Here is a 26,473-nt window from a genome sequence, read left to right as displayed (position 1 = left end):
TGGGACACAGCGTGTATCGAAAACCGACACACACGGACCGATACCTGCACAAACTGTCAAACTACCACCCGAGCCAGAAAAGAGGCATGATTAGTACGCTCGTAACGAGAGCAGGACGAATATGTGAGCCGCAACACCTCGAAAGAGAAGTGCAACACCTGGAAACTGTCCTGAGGAGCAATGGGTACTCCAAAAATTATATTAGAAGTGTAACAGAGCCAAACACTCGGCAAAGTAAGGAACCAGGAAAAGAATGTCGGGTACGGCCTTTCTGCCATACATTCCCAGAGTGACGGACAGAATCGGCCGTATATTGCGCAAACATGGCGTAAAGACGATTTTCAAACCGACAAGGAAGATCAAAGAGTGTCTTAGATCGGCGAAGGAGAAAAGAGACCCACTTGCAATGTCGGGAATATACCGTATACCATGCACATGCGGAAAAGTTTATGTCGGAATGACTGGACGATCCATCAACACCAGGATCAAAGAGCATAAGCGACATTGCAGGTTGGGGCAGGTGGAGAAATCGGCCGTGGCATAGCACGCACTGAATGAGACCGACCACGTAATAAAATTCGCCGACACAGAAGTTCTGTCTGTAGAGCACTATCACACGCACTTGTTCAGAGAAGCTGTAGAAATACAAAAACGCGCGAACAGTTTGAACAAGAAAGAGGAAAGCCTTAAGGTCAACAGATCCTGGCTTCCCGTACTGCAGCGAACGACCGTCGCAGGTAGCAAGAGGAGAACCGCACCGGAAATGACCGCGGAGAAGCCCTCGGACGTTGGCGCGCCAGGTACATATAGTCTGCGCCCGCGAGCTCGGCTCCAGTTCACCACCGGCAATGGAGGGTGAAGCTTTGACAATGCCAGCCACTCGTGCTGGCAAAACGTCAGAAAAATCATTAGATGAACGTCGGCCGAAGAACCCGAGACAGAAGCCAATAGGCAGTTTGTCAACAAGTGGCCACGAAAGCCTTAACAATTTTGTAGACATGGAACACTTCTGGAGCAACATATGGTCAAACCCGGTACAACATAACAGGCATGCACAGTGGATACAAGCAGAAACAGACACATACAAGATGATACCACAAATGCGCGCAAGTGTATACCTGTCCTTTTTTCCCCCTAAGGTTAGTCTTTCCGCTCCCGGGATTGGAATGACTCCTTACCCTCTTCCTTAAAACCCACATACTTTCGTCTTTCCCTCTCCTTCCCTCTTTCCTGACGAAGCAACCGTTGGTTGCGAAAGCTTGAATTTTGAGTGTATGTTTGTGTTTGTTTGCGTATCTACCGACATGCCAGCACTTTCGTTCGGTGAGTCACATCATATTTGTTTTTAGATATATTTTTCCCACGTGGAATGTTTCCCTCTATTATATCCACATCATAAATTATTTAACAGTTACATTGCAGACCCATACACATTCCCTGTTACACTTACACATGGAATAACTTATCTGAAACCTAAAGATCAAGCAGACACTGCAAACCCAGATAAATATTGCCCCATAACATGCCTACCAACAATATACAAAGTATTAACTTCAGTCATTACACAGAAATTAATGACACTTACAACACAGAACAAAATTATAAATGAAGAACAAGAAGGCTGTTGCAAAGGAGCACGAGGATGTAAAGAGCAACTGATAATAGATGCAGAGGTGACATATCAAGCTAAAACTAAACAAAGGTCGCTACACTACGCATACATTGATTACCAAAAAGCTTTTGATAGTGTACCCCACTCATGGTTACTACAAATATTGGAAATATACAAAGTAGATCCTAAATTGATACAGTTCCTAAACATAGTAATGAAAAATTGGAAAACCACACTTAATATCCAAACAAATTCAAATAATATCACATCACAGCCAATACAGATTAAGCGTGGAATATATCAAGGAGACTCATTAAGTCCTTTCTGGTTATGCCTTGCTCTGAACCCACTATCCAACATGCTAAATAACACAAATTATGGATACAATATTACTGGAACATACCCACACAAAATCACACATTTGCTATACATGGATGATCTAAAACTACTGGCAGCAACAACTCAACCAATTACTAAAGATAACAGAAGTATTCAGCAATGATATAAATATGGCTTTTGGAACAGACAAATGTAAGAAAAATAGCATATTCAAGGGAAAACACACTAAACAAGAAGATTACATATTGGATAACCACAGCGACTGCATAGAAGCTATGGAAAAAACAGATGCCTATAAATATCTAGGACACAGACAAGAAATATGAATAGATAATACAAATATTAAAGAAGAACTAAAAGAAAAATATAGACAAAGACAAACAAAAATACTGAAAACAGAATTGCCAGCAAGAAACAAGACAAAAGCTATAAATACTTATGCCATACCAATATTGACCTACTCATTTGGAGTAGTGAAATGGAGTAACACAGACCTAGAAGCACTCAATACACTTACACGTTCACAATGCCACAAATATAGAATACATCACATACATTCAACAACAGAAAGATTCACATTAAGCAGAAAGGAAGGAGGAAGGTGATTTATCGACATAAAAAACCTACATTATGGACAGGTAGACAATTTAAGAAAATTCTTTCTAGAACGAGCAGAAACTAGCAAAATACACAAAGCAATCACTCATATAAATACATCGGCTACACCACTGCAATTTCATAACCACTTCTACAACCCTTTAGATCACATAACATCAACAGATACCAAGAAAGTAAATTGGAAAAAGAAAACACTACATGGCAAGCACCCGTGTCATCTAACACAGCCACACATCGATCAAGACTCATCCAACACATGGCTAAGAAAAGGCAATATATACAGTGAGATGGAAGGATTCATGATTCCAATACAGGATCAAACCATAAACACCAGATATTACAGCAAGCATATTATTAAAGATCCCAATATCACAACAGATAAATGCAGACTTTGCAAACAACAAATAGAAACAGTAGACCACATCGCAAGCGGATGTACAATACTAGCAAATGCAGAATACCCCAGAAGACATGACAATGTAGCAAAAATAATACATCAACAACTTGCCTTACAACATAAACTAATAAAACAACACGTTCCCACATACAAGTATGCACCACAAAATGTACTGGAGAATGATGAATACAAATTATACTGGAACAGAACCATTATAACAGATAAAACAACACCACATAACAAACCTGACATCATACTCACCAATAAAAAGAAGAAATTAACACAACTAATCGAAATATCCATACCCAGTACAACAAATATACAGAAGAAAACAGGAGGAAAAATTGAAAAATACATCCAACTGGCTGAGGAAGTCAAGGACATGTGGCATCTGGATAAAGTTGACATTATACCACTTATACAGGGTGATTCAAAAAGAATACCACAACTTTAAAAATGTGTATTTAATGAAAGGAACATAATATAACCTTCTGTTATACATCATTACAAAGAGTATTTAAAAAGGTTTTTTTTTTCACTCAAAAACAAGTTCAGAGATGTTCAATATGGCCCCCTCCAGACACACGAGCAATATCAACCCGATACTCCAACTCGTTCCACACTCTGTAGCATATCAGGCGTAACAGTTTGGATAGCTGCTGTTATTTCTCGTTTCAAATCAATGGTGGCTGGGAGAGGTGGCCGAAACACCATATCCTTAACATACCCCCATAATAAAAAATCGCAGGGGGTAAGATCAGGGCTTCTTGGAGGCCAGTGATAAAGTGCTGTCACGGGCTGCCTGATGGCCGATCCATCGCCTCGGGTAGTTGACGTTCAGGTTTCATAACTAACCTTTTTCGTAGGACTCTCCATACAGTTTATCGTGGAATTTGCAGCTCTCTGCTAGCTCTGCGAGTCGATTTTCCAGGGCTGCGAACAAATGCTTGCTGGATGCATGCTACATTTTCATCACTCGTTCTCGGCCGTCCAGAACTTTTCCCTTTGCATAAACACCCATTCTCTGTAAACTGTTTATACCAACGTTTAATACACCACCTATCGGGAGGTTTAACACCATACTTCGTTCGAAATGCACGCTGAACAACTGTCGTCGATTCACTTCTGCCGTACTCAATAACACAAAAAGCTTTCTGTTGAGCGGTCGCCATCTTAGCATCAACTGACGCTGACGCCTAGTCAACAGCGCCTCAAGCGAACAAATGTACAACTAAATGAAACTTTATAGCTCCCTTAATTCGCCGACAGATAGTGCTTAGCTCTGCCTTTTGTCGTTGCAGAGTTTTAAATTCCTAAAGTTGTGGTATTCTTTTTGAATCGCCCTGTACTATCAACTACAGGAGTCATACCGAAACCTGTAATTATTGATACATGTTCAATTACCCGAAAGTTCCTAAATCAATGTAACATATACCGTACATTTAAAAGGAAGTCACGCTTGATCAAGGTCCGCGTCACTTTTCATTTTTAATCAGACATAACGTCTGAGAAAGGAAAGAAATAATAATAATCATTCATGATAGCAATCAAGACTAAATTACATTTCAAATAAGTTTAATTTATGTGTCTTTTTCATCACTCTGGTACTGTGTTTTTGCACATTTAATACACAAAAACAATTAACTATTTTGAAATTTCCTGGCAGATTAAAACTGTGTGCTAGACCGAGACTCAAACTCGGGACCTTTGCCTTTCGCGGGCAAGTGCTCTACCATCTGAGCTACCCAAGCATAACTCACGCCCCATCCTCACAGCTTTACTTCTGCCAGTACCTCGTCTCCTACCTTCCAAACTTCACAGAAGCTCTCCTGTGAACCTTACAGAACTAGCACTCCTGGAAGGTAGGATATGAGGCACTGGCAGAAGTAAAGCTGTGAGGACGGGGCGCGAGTCGTGCTTGGGTAGCTCAGATGGTAGAGCACTTGCCCGCAAAAGACGAAGGTCCCGAGTTCGAGTCTTAGTCCCGCATACAGTTTTTATCTGCCAGGAAGTTTCATATCAGCGCACACTCCGCTGCAGAATGAAAATCTCATTCACTATTTTGTTAGAAACAGGATACTCGGATTTCTCCACTCTTAGGAGGGTATCCTACATCGGTTCATGATTGGGATAATATTAGGGTTCAAACACAGGTTTACAGCACTTGAATTATTATCGAAAACACTCTCACAAATTATCTGGTTCATGCTATAATGCATATGTGTGTGCCTGAAATTGGTGGAGCAGTGGAGAAGTAGTGGTGGCAAGCGACATGGTGGCTAACTGTACTCACGGCTCTTGATGTTAAATGCTCTTTACAATTTCTTCTTGGCAACAGATTTTTATCATGTTATAGCCATTCCGTATTGCTGAGAGTACTATGCAACAGCCAAATCCACATCCGAGGCTATTTTCCAAACAAAACCACTTCCAAATGCCTCCTTTGGCACCCTCGATGTTTACCGTGCAACGGCTAGCCACTGACTGCGTACCATTCCCACCAAAGAGCCACCCAGATCTATCGCCAAAACCACCTTTTACACTGCGCCAAGCCAGTTCCGTTTTGGAGGGGGTTTCCTACAGCTTTTACATTTCACAAGTTCCCTAAGCATGAACCATCTTCCAATATACAAATTTTTCTTTATGAACATACATATTTTATAAAATTTCATTATTTTAAACATCCTCTCTCCTTTTTCATACATACATTACAAACTTTAAATTTCGTGACACAAATCAATAACCTTAACTGACAAAGAACAAACACTTCATAATCAAAGATACACATTGACATACAATCGATATTGGTGTTACACATGGCTCTTGTGTACATATATTACATTTGAAGTTCCATGCTTTCATGGAATGTATTGAAATATTGTATTCCTTATCTCTGAGAGTAATAGAAAATATTTACAATATTTGTCACAAAATATCATCAGACTCTACAAAATGACGCATAATATTATGGGCATTATTTTCTCAGTTCACAGTACATTCATATCAGTTGAATAAATCATGTTACACATTAGGTAGGCTCCAAGGTGACGCCACAGAGGGCGTATATCATTATTCCAAAGCAGTTTTCGGGCTTCCCAGTTCACCACAGATCTGGTTCACCTAGAAAGTGCATTGTGCAAGGCTTTAATGCATCACCAACATCTGATTGCTGTATTCTTTGACCTACAGAAGGCGTACAATACCACCTGGTGACATCACTTACTATCTACTGCACGAGTCGGGTTCCCAGGGGAGTTTACCCATGTTTATCCAGAATTTCCTAATCTCGGCAACCAATATACAGGGTGTTACAAAAAGGTAGGCCAAACTTTCAGGAAACATTCCTCACACACAAAGAAAGAAAATATGTTATGTGGACATGTGTCTGGAAACGCTTACTTTCCATGTTAGAGCTCATTCTATTACTTCTCTTCAAATCACATTAATCATGGAATGGAAACACACAGCAACAGAACGTACCAGCGTGACTTCAAACATTTTGTTACAGGAAATGTTCAAATTGTCCTTCGTTAGCGAGGATACATGCATCCATCCTCCGTCGCATGGAATCCCTGATGCGCTGATGCAGCCCTGGACAATGGCGTATTGTATCACAGCCGTCCACAATACGAGCATGAAGAGTCTCTACATTTGGTACCGTGGTTGTGTAGACAAGAGCTTTCAAATGCCCCCATAAATGAAAGTCAAGAGGGTTGAGGTCAGGAGAGCGTGGAGGCCATGGAATTGGTCCGCCTCTACCAATCCATCGGTCACCGAATCTGTTGTTGAGAAGCGTACGAACACTTCGACTGAAATGTGCAGGAACTCCATCGTGCATGAACCACATGTTGTGTCGTACTTGTAAAGGCACATGTTCTAGCTGCACAGGTAGAGTATCCCGTATGAAATCATGATAACGTGCTCCATTGAGCGTAGGTGGAAGAACATGGGGCCCAATCAAGACATTACCAACAATGCCTGCCCAAATGTTCACAGAAAATCTGTGTTGATGACGTGATTGCACAATTGTGTGCGGATTCTCGTCAGCCCACACATGTTGATTGTGAAAATTTACAATTTGATCACGTTGGAATGAAGCCTCGTCCGTAAAGAGAACATTTACACTGAAGTGAGGATTGACAAATTGTTGGATGAACCATTCGCAGAAGTGTATCCGTGGAGGCCAATCAGCTGCTAATAGTGCCTGCACACGCTGTACATGGTACGGAAACAACTGGTTCTCCCATAGCACTCTCCATACAGTGACGTGGTCACCGTTACCTTATACAGCAGCAACTTCTCTGACGCTGACATTAGGGTTATCGTCAACTGCACGAAGAATTGCCTCGTCCATTGCAGGTGTCCTCGTCATTCTAGGTCTTCCCCAGTCGCGAGTCATAGGCTGGAATGTTCCGTGCTCCCTAAGACGCCGATCAATTGCTTTAAACGTCTTCCTGTCGGGACACCTTCGTTCTGGAAATCTGTCTCGATACAAACGTACCGTGCCACGGCTATTGCCCCGTGCTAATCCATACATCAAATGGGCATCTGCCAACTCCGCATTTGTAAACATTGCACTGACTGCAAAACCACGTTCGTGATGAACACTAATCTGTTGATGCTACGTACTGATGCGCTTGATGCTAGTACTGTAGAGCAATGAGTTGCATGTCAACACAAGCACCAAAGTCAACATTACTTTCCTTCAATTGGGCCAACTGGCGGTGAATCGAAGAAGTACAGTACATACTGACGAAACTAAAATGAGCTCTAACATGTAAATTAAGCATTTCCGGACACATGTCCACATAAAATATTTTCTTTATTTGTGTGTGAGGAATGTTTCCTGAAAGTTTGGCCGTACCTTTTTGTAACACCCAGTATACAGGAAACCGGAGTCCCTCAGGGATCGGTTCTGAGCATAAAGATTTTCACTATCACCATCAATGGTATTGTAAAAGCAGTGCGCCCCACAGTCCCCATGTCGTATATGGATGATCCTGTACTATGCCTCTGCATCACTGCACGGTGCTGAGTGCCAGCTTCAGGGGCCTGTCTGCAGAGTACAACTGGGCCCTGAATCATGGCTATCAGTTTTCTCCTGCAAAAATCAAAAGTTATGCATTTTTGCTGAGTCCGTGCATGCACCCAGAAATTAATCTTTGTGACAAGTTACTTGAAGTCGTGACAATGAGCTAATTTGGCAGCCGTATGTCCGCTGGTTCAAGGCAACTTGCATTAAGAAGCTAAATGCTCTCTGTTTTCTTAGTAACTCCTCATGGTGTGCAGACTGGGTACAAAGCACTGATTTTTATCCCACTTGAACTATGGGTGTGTTCCGTGAGTCAGGAGCACCGTTCATGCTGAGTTTGCTGGACGCTATTCACCACGCTGGCATGGCATGGAGAAATATGACTTTTAATCAACGTGCGGAAGCTGGTTTTCCACCACTGTGGGTTAGACAACGGCAGCTTCTGGCTACTTACACAATCAAAATAGGTACTCACCCACATCACTTAACTATGTTCCATAACCAACAGTCCAGACTGTTTGAGCATCACCCGAAGTTGGGTAGACCAGCTGGGATCGGACTCAATACTCTACTGAAGGGCCTCCAACTGCCTCTTTAGTATGTGATCTTAGGGCTTGCTCTCAATATCCTCTATGGTCTGTACCCTGTTCTGTAATACGGATGGACCGCTTTTGTGACCCCAAAAAGGTTGCTGATTCTACCCTTCTCTGACACCTGTTTTGTTCGATCCTCCACGATTATTGTAATTCGGTATGCATTTACGCGGATGGATCAAAAGTCGACGACAGGTTTGGTTACACTTTTGCGTATGCAAGGGGACTTGAGAAGCACTCTCTGCCGAGTGCATGCTGTGTGTACACTGCAGAGTTGGTTACCATATCTCAGGCTTTGTGGTATACAGATCCCTGGCCACAATGAACTTTCTGATCTTTTTCTTGAGTTGCTTAAAATTCATATCTTGGTGTTATCCAAAAAATCTTTTGGTCACCAGCCTCCAGGACCTGGTTGACCTCTTACAGCTCTGGGAAGTCAGTGACATTCATCTGGACACCGAACCACATAGACATTCCAGAAAATGAACTCGCTGACCATCTAGGCAAAGACCCAACTACAGGAGATCGTCGTGAAGTCAGAGTACTGGGCATGGACTTATGATTGCAACTTTGACACAATATTTTGAGGCTCTGGGAATTGTAATGGCAGGTTACTATGACTCAAAACAAATTATGAGTGATTAAGGCGCCCACTAAGGTGTGGCATACATCTTTCCAGGCCTCTCTGAAAGATGCTGTTGTGATGTGCAGACTACACATAGGCCACACGGCACACACCCATGAATTCCTTCTGCATCAGGTGGATCCTCCTCACTGTAGCAGTGGTAGTCGACTGACAATAGCGCATGTTCTTGATGAGTGTGCCCTGCTGGCTGGTCTGCGGCACACTCTCAGCTTGCCTACATCACTACCTTAGATGCTTGTGGATAATAAGACAGCCACTGCCGAAATGTTGTATTGCCTGAGAAAGAGCGAATTTTACATTAAACTATAATATTTGCCCACTTTCTGTGTTTAGGGTAGTTGTGGTGGGGGGGGGAGCCTCCCCCTGTGGCGGGAACCCCCCCATGTTACCACAGGCTACTTTCTTCCCCCCTCACCTTGTTGTGCCTTTAACACTCTTGTGCATGATACTGCCTGGGTTTTTTCAATTTTCTTTCACCTGTTGTGTTACAAATACTGTCACACCCTTTTTAAAACTCTTTTTACTTGCTTATACAGTTGGAGCAGCCAAGTCCCCACAATTTTTTGCTTACCTTTTTACGTGTTTCTCTCATCAAATGGAGGGACTGATGACCCAGTCGTTTAGTCCCTTAAACACATAAGCATCATCATCATCATCACAATCATCAATGCTACAGCCTGTAATTTATTCCTTAAACTTGCATGTAGGAGTTTTGTAGTTGGTGTCAATACAGTGCAGCATTAAACATTTGAGAATTGTGTTCATTTGATTGTGATAATTACGCTGTTATTTTGTTGCAGGTATGGTGACAGTGGTTGTCTTGAAGCCAGGCTAAACAGAAAATGATTCTCTGTGCACATTCAATGAGTGCAGTTGATAACGATATAAATACTGCTGATTGAAAAAGAAGAGAGAATTGTAATGGCTTGATATGATGCCAATTTTATCGTTTAGTGTATTTCCATTTGCTTTTAAAATGAGTACCTGAAAAAAGTTTTTCAAGAAACATTTTTGGGCACATGTCCATTTATTGAGTTTCTAGTGCGTTTTGTATTGATGGCTCCAAAAATTTGCAAGGGAAAAAAACTTTATTTTTCCTGTTGTACTTCTACTTTCATTATGTTTGTGTCGTGTAACTCTTTGCCTCAATCCTCACCTTAAAATAAACATAAGCAACTTTGCTTTTGAGGAAAAAAGTCCAGTGTTTGCATTGTATAACTTAGATAAGGAGGGATGTATATGCCTCTTTATTGTATTTTACATGGTTAATGTTCCTCTTTTATATATATTTTTGTCCTTTGCAATTGGTTTGCTTGTTGACTTCTTCTGGAAGCACAGCGATGCTATGAATTCCGATAACATTACAGTATTTGTTGGAACCATAATTGTATTTATCATGCCTGGACTTCACTATTTTATAATATAATTCTAGCATGGATGTAAGGTGATGCTGGTGCTGTTGTTATATACAGCATTCCATAATTTATATTCTGTCTGTGATTGACTGTCTTGTCATACATGTTTTATATTCAGATGCATGTTTAAAAATCCCATTTTTTTGTGTAAAAAATATATGAATTTTTGTAAAAAATTGAAATGTGAAAACAACACTGGAGAAGAGATACATAAAGTTAAGCTAAGTAAGCTACATTTTTTATCAGAGGAAGTATAATAATCTTGCTTCAAAATTTAATTTTAACAGTCATTGTCCTTCCTATGACAATCACGATGCACAAACTACGGAGCTGGGGGACTTCTGCAAAGTTACCATTTGTGTAGCAAAATACACATGAATTACTCAGTGTGCACTTTTGTAACTTATAAGGAGATGCCACATACTGCAGAAATGAGGTTGGAATTCATTTTATTTTCTTGTGTTACAGAAGACTCCCCCTTGTGCTTCCTGTTTGTTTTATTTATTGTCATTCAGATTTGTGAATTATTTTTGTTCACTGTTTATTCCCTCCTGTTTTCAGAGGCTTTTCTTTCGTCATTCCCCTCCCCCTCCCCCTCCCTCTCCCTATATTAATTATCTACAAATAAAACTTATTTTGATGCATTAAAGTGTGGATTCTGTTCTCTCTCCCATCATATCCATCAGTTGTCAGTATTCATTTTTCTGCGCTTTATGCATGGCTCTGAGTTTCATTTCCTACTCCCTTTCTTTCATTTTCTCCAATCAGATATCTCATCAGTCATACTTTCCGTAATCTTAAAAATTAGATCTCACTCTTGAATGCATTTTTTTAAGACACTGTAAACATACAACGTACACTTGAATGCTTTGAACATCTGGTTAATAATTTAACAAGTGTGCCTGTACAGGGGTTAGGGCATATTTAGGGTTAAAATACCCAGTCTGCTTTCCAGATTTAGGTTGTCCACAATTTCATAAGTAAGTGAATGTCAAGGCATTTCCTTTAAAAAGGCAACAGCCAGTCCTTACACTTACACTTACATTGTCATTGAATAGGCATTAAGCCTAATTTGACTTACTTTTTCCTTCATTAATAATTAATTTTTCATAGAGGTATTACGTTCCCTACAAGAGTAAGACAAGAGGAAAGGAAAGCACATATGTAATGGTAAATAATAAGTGAGGCACACATGCTTATAACAGATCAAGAAATTTCTTGCATTCTTTATCATATGTTGGTCTGTGAGCCATTGCCCCATCTTTGGGGTGAGTAGCAATCTATCCATGTTTTTTATCCTTCCTGGACTTTCCATTGTTTACATTCTCTTTTCAGTGGTTTATATGTTCTCTCAGATCCTTCCTTTTTACTGATAACTATATCAGTAAAACCGCATCATTTGTAACACTGGATTGCGCAGGTCACCACTCTGCCATTATGAGACTGGACAAGTGACCAAATGAGAATGTATGTTGCTAGTAAGTGTCTGTACAGATCCACTCATCTTCTGATGCCAGAACTAGGCATATGAAAACTTGACATCCTTAGTCATCTTACATAATACTTTATTTTCTACTTATGTAATAGATTCAAGAGTCATTTCAGTGCTCTATCTTCAAAGAGTATCCAAACTGCAATGTACACATTAACCAGTTGTGAATAAGAGGACTTCATCAGATTTAGAAAATAATATTTCCAACCAAAGTGCATTTCATCTAAAGTTTGAAATAATGACACAAGAGTTTGATGAATTATTAATTATCATTTGACAGGCATACAGAAAATATAATTTTTCTTTCTGTGCACCCCAAGTTGTTAGTCAGTGTGTGGCACATTGCCTTCAATATTTTTTGTCTGGTAGTAGCTCTTCATGGGAGAGTTACATGTGCTCTTTGGTACTGAAGCTTCTATTAATATTAGATCCATCCTAAATTTGTTATGGAATTATGTTAGAAGAACTAAAAGTGTTATCCTGTTTCTTTCTTTTTAACTCTAGGCAGGATGTTAGTAATGACTGTGCTATTTCTTTTCTTTTGTGTTCACATCTTGAGCATCTTGCCACTCAGATTCGGAAATTCTCAGCAAAAGTTTTATTTATTCATGTAACAGGCATTAAAATTTTAGAAAGCAAAACTTATAAGTATTAATAAAATAAGGAGGTATAATATTTCGCATATCAAAGACTAGTGAAGGAACAGTACTCATCAAAATAATGTATGAGACTAGAGAGGACTGCAGAGAGAAAATGTATTCTCTCTCTCTCTCTCTCTCTCTCTCTCTCTCTCTCTCTCTCTCTGCAATTAAAATCAATTGAAGTAGCAAGGCAGATGAGAACACAATTTATCAGTTTGCTGCAAGGCTTGAGGAATAGGAAGTTTAATACTGAAATAGTTGGATGGGCAAACATAATCATCATCCGTAGGTAGTTATGACAGAAATTAACTTACAGAAGTGGAGAAAAGAAAAGCACAAAAACTGACAATATTACGAAAACCTGGAAGTAAGATTAATGAAAAGGTATTATGAATGGATTGCAAAGGAACATAGATGGAATCAAAATTTGGAGGGGGGGGGGGTGAAGTGGTGGACAAGGTAGGAGTGATATACATACATACTGTACGCCATGATGATGCCACGAGATGTCTGTATGATCAACATGATTAGTGAAGTGTTAGTGGTGAACATAAGCCACCTCATTGTTGATGTGATAAGGAGGCAAAGTTGGTAGTTCAGATTGTAGCATCAGTTCCTGATATGTATACAAGCTGATGTAATTTCCTCTGGCATGCAGGTAGTATGTGCTTTAGAAGTCATCTACAGCTTTCTGAAGTCATTTTATGTCAGGGACTATTAAAACCACCTTGACATGTAAACTCCAACATACTGTAGACTGTGCACTGGTATAATGTGCAATATATTTCTGTCTTACTCACCCCCTTCTTATTCATAGTTGTCATGTCAGTATGCAACAGTATTTGCATAGCAGTTGGTACACAACGTGCACTCACACATAGATCTCTGTTGATAAAATGAATCAAGAGTTCTCAAATTGCATTTTGCAATGTTTCACAAGACTTGTAATCCTTGTCTAGCAGGGTGGGGTAGGGGAGGGCAGGGGGAGGCACAACTTCAAATACTCATTGTTAAAAGAGATGAAGTAATTCAAAAAGTTACTCATTGTGTTGTTACTGTTCTGTGTTAATTTAAAAAATATCTTTTAGAGTATATGATAAGCAGTTGAAATCTGAAATGAGGCATGAGAAACATTTTAGAGGTTCCATGACAAAAGAGAAATTTTGCACTTTGGCGAAATTTACTACTTATGAAGCAAACATGTATTTTGTTGAAAGAGCACATAGCATATTTAACAAGGTTCACATAATAGTAAAAGGGGATCAAAGGGGTGTTTTAATATGTAAGGTTGGTAGCTGGAAGTTACTTTGATTTGAATTACAGGTAGGAGAGATCCCATTTTGAGCACCGTTGAGTGAACAGCACAACTTAGAAAGAGTAACTGCTTCAGTTATTCTTTGACAGAATAACACTTAAGTGTTTATTTTGTATTTGATGTAGTTACCAAAGTTTCATGTGCGTGTGCAGCATGAAGCATTATGAACAACATTGTTGAGATATAAGAAAATTGAGAACTGTGTTGTACCATGTACGACTCTTGCAACAATGTTCAGACATTGACAGCTGTTGATTTCCTCCAGTGCATTGCTATTATTTTAATGTTGTGTATCTAATGTGGCAGGGGTGTATTCCTTACATGATTTTTTTCTACTGTGTAATGCCATTCCTCCAGCTCTGAAATAAAGAATTAATTGTGAAACTTATATTAAATAACCTCCCAATTATAATATCAGTTGGTATTTGTGGTACCTTTGATCTCTGGCTGACAAGCCCACAATAGTATATTATTTATTGTAAAGCATTTTGTGTGATTGTAATTTTCTGTATGTATATACACATACTTAATAAATATAGCAGTCTTTGAAAAAGTCTGTATTTATTGTTATTTCATCATATTTTGCACAGTACTCATTTGACATTCATATGTATACATTTGTACCATTTCATAGACCTGTCAGTATAATGAGGCTTTAAAGGATGAAGAACATTGGTAGTCTGATCATGCTGAAAGGCATAATTTTGTTTTCATGATTACAGTTAAAAACTGTTTAAAAGATGTTTGAGGTACTCAAAAAAGTAGGAATAGACCATAAAGATAGAAAAATGATATGGAACCTGTACAAAAACGAGACAGCAGTTATCCGTGGACAGACAAAACAAGAAGAGGTGCAGATACGGAAAGGTGTCCGACAAGGTTGCGCACTATCCCCTGTTATCTTTAACGTGTACATTGAAGAGGCGCTGAAAAAAGTAAGGGAAAATTCACAGACAGGTGTAGTAATTCATGGCCAACGAACAGATATGATAAGATATGCCGATGATATAGCTGTCCTGGCTGAAAGTGAAGAAGATCTTGTAGTCCTACTGAATAGAATGGATAAAGTTATGGGTGAAGAATATAATATGAGAATTAATAAAGCAAAAACAAAACTAATGGCATGCGACAAAGAAGATCAAGTGAAAGTCCAAGTTCATGTAGGCAATGAACTGCTTGAACAAGTTGATAAATTTACTTACCTGGGCAGTAATATTACCAGGGATGGAAGGAGCAAGGCAGAAGTGAGAAGTAGAATAGCTAAAGCAAAGTTGTTAAAAGCAAGAAGAAAAACATATTAACATCTAAGAGCATCAGCCTTGAAATCAGGAAAAGATTTTTGAAATTATATGTGTGGAGTGTGTCATGCTATGGGTGTGAAACATGGACTCTCGGGACAGAAGAAGACCAGAAGCTAAATTCTTTTGAAATGTGGTGCTATAAATGCATGCTCAAAATAAAATGTATCGACAAGGTCACAAACGAAGTGGTTCTGGAAAGAGCAGGTGAGAAGAGAAGCTTCTGGAGTTTCATTGTTAAAAGAAGAGTGCAATTTACAGGCCATCTATTAAGATATAAAGGACTCCTGAACACAATCATAGAGGGATATGTCGAGGGAAAAAGACCAAGAGGGAGACCACGACTGAGGTACATGGATCAAATCGTGAAAGATGTGGGATGTAACACCTATAAAGAAATGAAGAGAAAAGCTGAAAGACGCACAGAATGGAGACAAGCTGCCATTGTAGCTGTTGCAAACCTATCCTTGGATTGACCACTACAGAAGAAGAAGAAGTTAAAAACTGTCACTGTTTTATCGTTCCCTTGTAAGGGACCAAGACAAAAATGGGTGGGTACAGTCATGCCAATTCTAGGAATATCAGGCTGAGGGCTACTCAGGACCACTAGTTCTACGTCAACATCTAAATCTACATCTACCCTCTGCAAATCACTATGAGGTGCATGACAGAGGGTACATCCCATTGTACCAGTTATTAGGGTGTTTCTACCAGTCCCATTCAAGTATGGAACACAGGAAGAAAGATTGTTTGAATGCCTCTGTGCATGCAGTAATTATTCTGCTCTTGTCCTCACAGTCCCTGTGTGAGCAATGTTTTCAAGGTTGTAGTACAGGCTATACCTACAGTAATAATTTAAAGCTGGTTTTTGAAAATTTGTTAATAGGATTTCTTGGGGTAGTTTCCATCTTTCTTCAAGAGTTTGCCATTTCAGTTCTTTTTGTATCTCTGTGAGACACTCCCATGGATTAAACAAACCTTCTCTGTATACTTTCAGTACACCCTGCTAGTCCTATCTGGTACAGGTCCCACACACTCAAGCAATATTCTTTACTGCTGTAAACTCGAGGCACGCTTGCACAAGTACCATTCAACATGGTGGTGGAACATTGTGTTCTTTGAGGGGGAACTCACCCTAACTGTCCAATCCGTGAGGAAGAGACAAAACTCTTGTGGTGGGGCTCCTCTCCTCAACAGAGGGTGAGTTAATAGGTCTTCTATCTATTCAGGGGGCAGGACATTGGAAATGCTATCTCTTCTACTTTCAGAAATGGTTGGAAGTGTCTGCTCGGTCCCTTTAATCTATGAATTCTGTTTCTAAATATACCTTTCTGGTTGTTTTTGCTGTGTTCATGCTGTTGCTGTTATGCACAAAGTTATATTAGGCATCTGTTCTGGTGGGTTAAGAGTTTGAACAGTTGGCAGCATACATTCTCGTAAAACATGAGTTTCTTCCTATTGAGTTTTGCTGGATGCATCCAACCCTAAACAGCAATGCTTATTTTTCCACTTTGTGCTGTGGACACAGTGTGGTTTGTAGTGTAATGATCGTTATTGGAAAAAGTATGGCTACCTTGTTCAAACAAAAACTTTTTCATAAAAATTTACCACCAAATCTGAAAAGCGTTTATGAACTGGAGGTACTGGAGACTGAACACTATGTGAACTTCTTGATGAAGAAGTGAAATGGCTTCTTTTCTTGCAGACTTTTGGTGACTAAAAGGAGCTGCATAAAGACTTTGGCAGATAGTAACCATCCTCCATTGGAAGAAAAGAGAATAGAAGCATTTGATGTGTATTACAGAAGAGTATTGAAAATCAGGTGGACTGATCAGATAAGGAATGAGGAGATTCTCTGTAAAATCTGCAAAGGAAGGTAATATTTAAATGCTGACAAGAAGAATGGACAAGATGATAGGACATGTTTTAAGGCATCAGGGAATGACCTCCATGGTACTGTAGGGGAAGACAAAGATCGTGATACTCTCAGGAAATAATTGAGGACATAGGGTGAAGTGCTGCTCGGAGATGATTAGGTTGGTGCAGGAGAGGGGTTTGTGGCAGACCGCATCAAATCAATCAGAAGATAGGTGTGGAAAAAAAAAAAAAAAAAAGAAATTTGCACTCACTTGCAGACTGGGGTTTTTCCCCACTTCCATATCTGGCTGACATGGATGGGTGGATGTAGTCTAAAATGGCTCAGTCTTGATGCCTTGTATTTTTTTAAACCTTTGCACTTTATGGCCCTCCTCTTGAAACATTTTTATCTACATTCTCGCAGTTACTTCTGAGATACAAATTGTTTCTGCAGTATGAGCAGTCAGGCAACTGCTCTGATACATACAAGCAATCTGAGCCCTAATTGTCTGAAACAAGTAAAGTAGCTTCAAAAAGAACTCCTCTTCCGCATTCAAGAATAAGTCCTCTTTGGTATTCATTCCCCCATCTGTTAATGCAACTTGTATGTGATACTTCAGGAAATCTCTTAATGCTGGAAGTAATTAATGAGTGGAGCTCGCAGTTATTGTCAAATCCAAACAGGAAGAAGGGCTGCTTATAGTTGCAAATCCAGGCAGTTGTCACTGGAAGATACTTTTAAGTGTTCCTGTGTATTGAATAAAGTCAGATAATGATTATGTGACTGCAAAAAGGTAACCAATCCTTATATAGGTTAGAGGTGAGAAAGAGGAATATATTAAGTTATTCACAAACTGCCTTAGAAATGCAAATGGGGACTTTGTCTATGAATATGATGTGGATAAATCAACTGTTGAAACTCTCTTTAATAATTTCTTTAAGACATGTATTGATTTATAGTACTCTCGCTCACCACTGAAAAGAAACAGTTCTTAACCAAGCAGAAAAGGTAAAAAGTTTAAATGGTACACTGATGACCTTGCTGGATCAGGAAAAATATGCTTTCACTGTAAAAGATGTACAAAAGTAATTGCAAATGTGCCACAGATCAACATGACATGAAGCTTTCCTGAAATGTAAAGGTGAACTCAAAGTTACCAAACAAGTTGCCTATCAAAGTTACATAGAAGGAGCTCTGAACAAATGTAAGTCTTCCTGGGGTATTATAACACAAGAACCCGCTTCTACTCAAACTAAAGACGTTCTGTTTGAGCAGGAAGAGCTCAGTAAGTATTTTTCTATTATAGTAAATGAATCAAGATCTAGAATTAACCAGTCAAACACATCAGCAACTGATATATTTGCTGATCAGCTTCTTGGAGAACATTAATTTCATTGGGATCTTGTCACACCAATAGATATACAAAATGCTGTTTCAAAATTTTCTAACTCGAAAAGCATGAACTGCGACCGTACGCCTTAACTGTAAACCAGATGCTTTTATTATGAATAAATGCTTAGAATTTGGAGTTTTCGCTGACCAGCTCAAAAAGTTATACCTGTATACAAAAAGGGGGAAAAGCATCTCCCCAAGAACTACTGGCCAGTGTTTATTGTTACAATCTTTCCCAAATATTTGAAGCTATTTTTCGTACACAGTTTAGTAACTACTTCTAAAAACGTGCATCTTTGTAGTAGACAGCATGGTTTTTGACAAGGAAAAAATACCACTTCCGTTGTCTTGAAATTATCAGTCAGACATTAACCACATTTGAAAATAAGAATACAGTCTCTCTCGAGCTAAGCGATTTCAGTTAGACATTTGGCTGTATCCCATGACATCTTACTAGCCAAACTACAATATTATGGAATAAATAATACAGCACGAGAAATAACTAATTCTCATCTAAATAACAGGAGGCAGTTTGTACAAACTCAAAATAGGCATTCTTTCTTTAAAAAAAAAGTCACATCTGGTGTGCGTCAGGACTCTGTCCTTGGGCCACTCTTAATTGTTGCAATTAATGATTTCCCACATTATGTTGGGATTCCGTCAGTTATCTGCTGTGCGGACAACATAACTTTAATCAGCACCCTGTGCGTCAGGGCTCTGTCCTTGGACCATTCTTAATTGTTGCAATTAATGATTTGCCACATTATGTCAGGGTTCTGTCAGTTATCTGCTAAGCGGACAACATAATTTTAATCAGCACATATCAAGACATGTTGAGGTTCTGCCAGAAATCACAAGACATCGTCCTTAACACTAAGTTGCTCTCATCTAAATAAACTACTGTCCAATCCAGAGAAAACTCAATACCTGCTGTTGGGACTAGCAAAAGTCATAGAAGCGAAAGCTTTAAAACTGGTTCTGCCAGAAATCACAAGACATCGTCCTTAACACTAAGTTGCTCTCATCTAAATAAACTACTGTCCAATCCAGAGAAAACTCAATACCTGCTGTTGGGACTAGCAAAAGTCATAGAAGCGAAAGCTTTAAAACTGCGTGGAATACACATTGAGTCTAACTAAACTAAACTGACAACTCCACATCAATCACATCTGCAGAAAGATATCAAGAATGTCCTGTCTCATATGGAAATTATCTGATCTAGAGAGAAATGAATATCTTAGAATAGGTTACTTTGGACTCGCATATCTTGTGGGCCACTGTTATGGAGTCACTCCATCCACATCAGTGATGAATTACTGATTCCGAAAAGGGTGCTACAAATAATGTGTAAGGTTGATCCAAAGGAACACTTGTGCCCTTTATTCATTAAGACCAAAATAATGACAGTGATAAATCTTTCCATCTTTGCGTCATTGGTGTATGTGAAAAACAACATAGCAGAGTTTGACATCTGTCATGACACCAGAAACAAGAAGTGTTTTGACATTCCTAGGCTGAGGCTGACAAAAATAGGTAACTGTTTAAAATTTTTAATGAATTGCCATATTCTGAAATCAATACATCTTTCAATAATTTTAAAAGTAATTTGTTTAAGTGGTTAAATAAATAATCCATTCTATAATTTAAGAGAATTCACAGATACAAGAAGTATAGAAATTGAGTTTTAGGATTATGATTACAATTCTGTACAACGGGTTGATATAAATTGTGCATGCAATGTAAAACAGTAATTAATATAGTGATTGTTATTGTATATCAGTGTAAAGCCCATTCCACTACATGTGATCAGAGGCTAATGAAGGATGTGAATCTGAACTGAAGTGAAATGAATGGCATTACTGAATATTAATTCATTTACAATGCTAGAAGTAGAAGAAATCAGTGAGAGCAATTCATTTTGTTGTCAGTTTAAAATTACTGAACGGATTTCACTGACACTGTTTCATGTCATTACATATTCAAAGAGTTTCTTCATTTATTTTAGTATATATGTACTGCAGTAAACTTGGTTAAAAATCCAACTGTTTGCTGTAACAATGCACATTCCACGTCAAGAAATAGTCTGCTCAATTTATTTACCACCCCAAGAAACACTAGACATAAACAGTTTTGCTAAATATACTTATTGACCTGGAAAAGGCTTTTGATAATATGGCTTGGGATAAGCTTGCACCTACAATTAGGGAAAAGAAAGTAGACTGGAAAATCAGATGACTTATAAAGTCATTATACTTAAATTAAAAAGTATCAGTGAAAGTGAGAGGAGAAAGTACCAACTGGATAGAACTTGGAAAAAGAGTAAGATAACGCTGCTGTCTGTCTCCTACCCTTTTCAGTCTATACTTAGAAAGTATGACTGATCACTGTTCACTTGATGACAAGGTTAAAAATTGGAGGAAGAAGAATATAGTGTCTGAGGTTTGCAGACAGCATGGTCCTCCTAGCAACAAGTCAAAAACAATTACAGGATATAGTGGACCCCATTAAAGCTAAAGGAAAGATTTATGGAATGGAAGAAAGTACAAAGAAAACAAAAATCATGACACTGGGAAGAAATAAAAAGTTAAAAATAACACTGGATGGAGAAGTATTAGAAAATGCCCAAAGCTTTAAATGTCTCAGAAGCAGAATAGAAGTGGACTGGAAGAGCAGGACAGAAATTAAAAACAGAATAGCAATGGAAAAAAGGCATTTTATAAGAAAAGGAGAATTTTCTTCAGTAATATGGATGGAAATTTAAGGAAAAGGCTAATAAACTGTTTTTTATGGAGTGTTCTCTTGTACGGTGCTGCAACGTGAACACTGAGGAGGAAAGATAGAGCGAGGCTGGAGGCTTTTGAAATGTGGACACAGCAGAGGATGGAAAAAATAAGTTGGATGGAGAGAGTGAAAAATGAAGTGGTAGTGAGAAGAGTGGGAAGCAAAGACAGTTACTCAACGCAATAAAAAGAAGAAAATTACACTTGATTGGACATATATTAAGAATGAAGGAGGGGCTTATAAAAGCAGTCTTAAAAGGATATGTGGAAAGTAAGAGGAGGTGAGGGAAGAAGAGATTCTAGATCACTGATGTTGTAATGGACAGTATTAAGAAGGAAGTGATGGATCACGTGAAACTTCTAATATCGCAGAAACTCATGATGAAATATTATTATTATTATTATTGTTGTTGTTGTTATTATGGCTTGACTTGGGTTTCTTAAACCACACCATCAACAACCTGTACCAAGTTGCACACAGGAATGGTACAATGCCCCACGTATGAGCACAAAAATTTAAGATTATGTCACAGTAACCATATGAGCATTTAACTTCTAGCTAAAGAACCTTGATAGGACATCAGCTGTAGCCAGAAGAGGACACAGTTTGGGGAAGATCCACTGGAATACTTATGTTAATATAATCTTTTTAACACAACAAAATTTATAAACCCTAAGGACACTAAAAAGTGCTTTATATATCTAAATATCTTTGAAGCATTTAAACCAGAACACTTTTTTTCGGGGGTGCCTTCATTTTCATAAGATTTTGTAGTAAGTGTTTTTTGCTGTGCTTCAGAGGAGCTGTAGGAAAACAATAAGTCATTTGCATCTCCTCCTTCCTCCTTTCTTCTGACATTAACAGGGAGCATTGCCCTTGATACTTGTTTGGTGTAAGTGGAAAGGAGTGATGTTCATTTAAGGGTCAGAAAGGTTTGCATTCATTGCCATCTAGTCGACCTTATCATTGTAAAATTAGCTAGCCCCATAGAAAGAATATTCCCAAACCTTTGCATTCCTGGGACTGTGAATAGCAGCACAATTGACAGAATCTCATATTGCTCTTGCTTCCACAGCACAAATAGAATGATTTGGTGGCAGTCAAAATGGTTTGTTATATTTCTGTTTGGAGGTAAAGAATAAACATACTACTGTAGAAATGTTATGATAAAGGGAGCTATCGGTGAACACTTGGCAAAGTGTACCAATAAAGATTAATATAAACTTGTGAATTAATTATACTGAGACCATCCTTCTTAAAACCATCATAGTGGACTTGAGGATTTCCATCTGGTATAAAACTGTGTGACTGAATTCAACAATCATTGGTACACCAACTCCTGTGGCATCACTAGAAGAGGGCACAGATCCTACATTTATGATGTGGACCTCATAAATGGGGGCCTGTTGAACATTCAGTAGGCATTCAATAGTTTCCACTAGTACAGAATCTGTCGGAGTCATTCATACTGCTTTAAGACATATTTGCAGTTATGAAAATTGATTCAAGTCTCTAAAGTGCACATGTGGAGGTGTTGAATACACGAAGCATGACTGATTGTAGAAGGCCCTCGTACATTATCAAAAGTATTTAGAGATCTGCACGGAACCATGTTACGATGACAGATCCAACTGCATTAATGCTGTTTTACATTTTCTTGATAATTCATAAATGTGACCAGACCATATAAATCACAGATCAGATATTATTATTAAAATTTTTACTTTGAACCCAAGCAGGAAAGAGAGATCTAACAAAATGCTTGCACTGGTCAATTGTATTCTTCCACAACAGATGCAAATTATCAAAGATTTCTCAGCTGAAATAGTCAAACCACTGTCATTGACACAAGTGGTTTGCAAACAAATGGCACCGTCTAAAACTAGGAAAAGACATTCGAGATCATGATGTGTTAAGAATAGGATCAGACCATCAACATACTGGACAATTTTAGTGCCTGCTACAAAGACATGACCATTTGCTGCATGTAGATTACAGCAGAAGGGGGCTACAAACTGAGCTTGTGAAATTATGAGTAGTTGCCTCACAGAGCCAGAGCTGGCAGATGAAGCATTACTAGCTCCAGGTAAGTAGAGTAACCAGTGGGTGTAGATTTTTCCCCATGCAGCCATGAGAGAGGTGCTTTCAATGAAAGACAATGGTGAGTACAATGAACAAAATATAATATCGATCTTGCATTTTTGGGGAATTGTTATAGATTATACAAACATAACACAAAAAACGAATATGTTATAAAAATTCTGATGATATATTGCAACATTAAGCACAATGGCAGACAACAGAAATTAATACAATTAAATGACTGGAATGATCATAACATAAATGAAGTACCAAATGTAAGGCAATGACAAGTAACATGTATATATGGATCTTTTTATAAAATATAGATATGTAAATGTGCCACAGTTGTAAATCCCCCCCATGCTACACATAGTATGAACACAGCATGAGTTACCTAGTTCTTTATCTAATCATCTCATGTAATGACTACCTACAATTAATTATTATATGTATTTTAAGTGATTATTTGTGTAAATGGCTGTTAATGAAAATTATATTAAGCCACTATAGAAGATGACTAATAAGAAGTAACACATTTGCATCAAAGAACATGTACACAGAGAGCAGAACAATGCATTTTCTTCTAATTGACTGTATGTATTTTGTAACTTTAACATAACTATTTCATATAGTAAAACCAGATGTAAGTTTGTTTAGGAATTTTGCTAAATATTTCTTCCTCTGGATCTACATCTGCATTCATACTTCAAAATACCATATGGTGCGTGGAGGGGGGGGGGGGGGGGGGGGAGTACCACAGTCTTTTTCTTTCCTCTTCCACTCACAAATAGAGCAAGGGAAAAATGACTATCTATAAGCCTCTGTACAAATTACAATTTCTCTTAATTTATCTTATCTTCATGTTCCTTACATGAAATGTACATTGTCAGCATTAGAATTGTTGTGCAGTTAGTCTCAAATGCCAACTCTCTAAATTTCTCAATAGTTTCTCACAAAAAGAACATCATCCTCCATCCAGGGATACCCATTTGAGATCATGAAGCATCTCCATTAAACTTGCTCACTGATCAAATCTACCGGTAGCAAATCTAGCAGTAGCCTCTGAATTGTTTTCATGTCTTGCTTTAGTCTGACCTGGTGAGGATCCAAAACATTCAAATGAAACTGAAGAATGGATCATACTAGTGTTCTATATGCTGTCTTCCTTATAAATGAGTCCAAAAATTCTCCCAATAAAATGAAGTCACTGTTTGCTTTCCCTACCACCAACCTGATGTGCTCATTCCACTGCATATTGCTTTGCAATATCTCGCCTAGATATTTAATCAATATGCCTGTGCCAATCGGCACACAACCAGTGCTGCTTCAAATGTTATTGGGTTGTTTTTCCTACACATCAGCCTAGATTTCTCTACATTTAAAGGAAGCTCCATTCATTGCACCAACTAGAAATTCTGTCTAACAGAATCATCCTGTATCCTCCTATAGTCACTCAATGACAACACCTTCACATACACCACTGCACAATCAGCAAACAGCCATAAATTGCTGCTCACCCTGTCCATTAGATCATTTATGTACATGGAGAATAAGAGCAGCCCTATGACATTTGCATGGGGCACTCCTAATGATACCCTGGTTTCTAATGAACACTGCTGTCAAGAGGACAACACACTGGATTTTATCACTTCAGAAGTCTTCATGCCCCATACAGATCTGGGAACCTAATCCATATGCTCCTACAATGGTCTGCAGTGATGTACTGTGTCAAACACTTTCCAGAAATCTACGAGTATGGAATCCACCTGTTGCCCTTCATCCATGGTTCACAGGATATCAGGTGAGAAAAGGATGAGCTGTGGTTCACACAAATGATGCTTTCTAAAGCCATGCTGATATGTAGACAAAAGCTTTTCTATCTCTAGGAATTTTTTTACATTCAAACTCAGAATATGTTCAAGAATTTTACAGCAAATTGATGTTAAGGATATTAGTATGTAATTATGTGGGTACATTCTTTTACCTTTCTTGGATACAGGAGTAACGTGTGCTTTTTTCCAGTAACTTGGGACATTGCACTGGGTGAGAGACTCACAATATATGCAAGCTGAGTAAGAGGGCATAGCTGAATTGAGATTCCATCTGGACCAGGTGACTTATTTGTTTTCACTTCTTTCAGTTGCATCTCTGCATGAGGGATGACTCTTTCTATGTCCTCCATGGAGGAGTCTGTACAACAGTCAAATGACAGTATGTTTACATGATCCTCTTGCATGAATGATTTCTTTAATATGAAATTTCAAACTTCAGCTTTCCTTTTGCTATAATCTATTCCCACTATAGATTGGTTGACAAGTCACTGGATTGGAGCCTTTAACCTGCTTAGTGATTTTATGTATGGCCAGAATTTTCTTAGGTTCTCGGTGAGATCTCTCACTAAGGTATGACAGTGGAAATTGTTGCATGCTTCATCATCAAACTTCTTTTGCTTGTCAACATTTGTGTATTCTTTTTTGAACTATGAGTGCAACAGTCTCTGCTTTCTCAGCATTTTTCAAATTTTATTATTCAACCACACTGGGTCTTTTCCATCCTTATTCAACTTATTTGGCACACACATCTTCAAAGAGTGATTTACAATCAGCTTAAACTTTGCCCACAATTCTTCTATAATCATCATATTGGACCTAAAAATGCCCATTCATTTTCTAAGTGGGATGCTAACAACTGCTTATCTGCTTTTCCTAGCACAAATACTCTCCTAGACTTCGTGTGGATTTATTAACTTCAGTAACCATCTTCACTATAATGAAACTATGATCATTACTAATCCCTGTCTCTATACTGACACTGCTGTAGGAATCAGCCTGTTCGTAACTACAATGTCTAAAATATTTACAGTGTTTGGGTTTGTAACTAACTGTTCAAGGCAGTTTTTTGAAGTACTTCACAAGACTGTCTGCTCATACCACCTACAATAAATCCATAGATGACCCAGTGT

General features: G+C 38.5%; 1 protein-coding gene across 3 annotated transcripts in view; it reads left to right on the top strand.

Moving 5' to 3' along the window:
• Nucleotides 1-12,948, top strand: part of LOC126251438 (motile sperm domain-containing protein 1-like) — a 69,240-nt gene extending 56,292 nt beyond the window's left edge. For all 3 annotated transcript variants that reach the window (XM_049951874.1, XM_049951866.1, XM_049951882.1), the window contains one exon: nt 10,038-12,948. In XM_049951874.1, coding sequence (XP_049807831.1) covers nt 10,038-10,072 — 35 coding nt within the window. In that variant the 3' untranslated portion in view covers nt 10,073-12,948. The remainder of the gene's footprint in view (nt 1-10,037) is intronic.
• The last annotated feature ends 13,525 nt before the right edge of the window (nt 12,949-26,473 follow it).

Source organism: Schistocerca nitens, chromosome 1 (genome assembly GCF_023898315.1).
Source record: "Schistocerca nitens isolate TAMUIC-IGC-003100 chromosome 1, iqSchNite1.1, whole genome shotgun sequence".
Lineage (NCBI taxonomy): Eukaryota > Metazoa > Arthropoda > Insecta > Orthoptera > Acrididae > Schistocerca > Schistocerca nitens.
The sequence above is the reverse complement of the archived record's forward strand: the minus strand, read 5'-3'. Positions and strand labels throughout refer to the sequence as shown.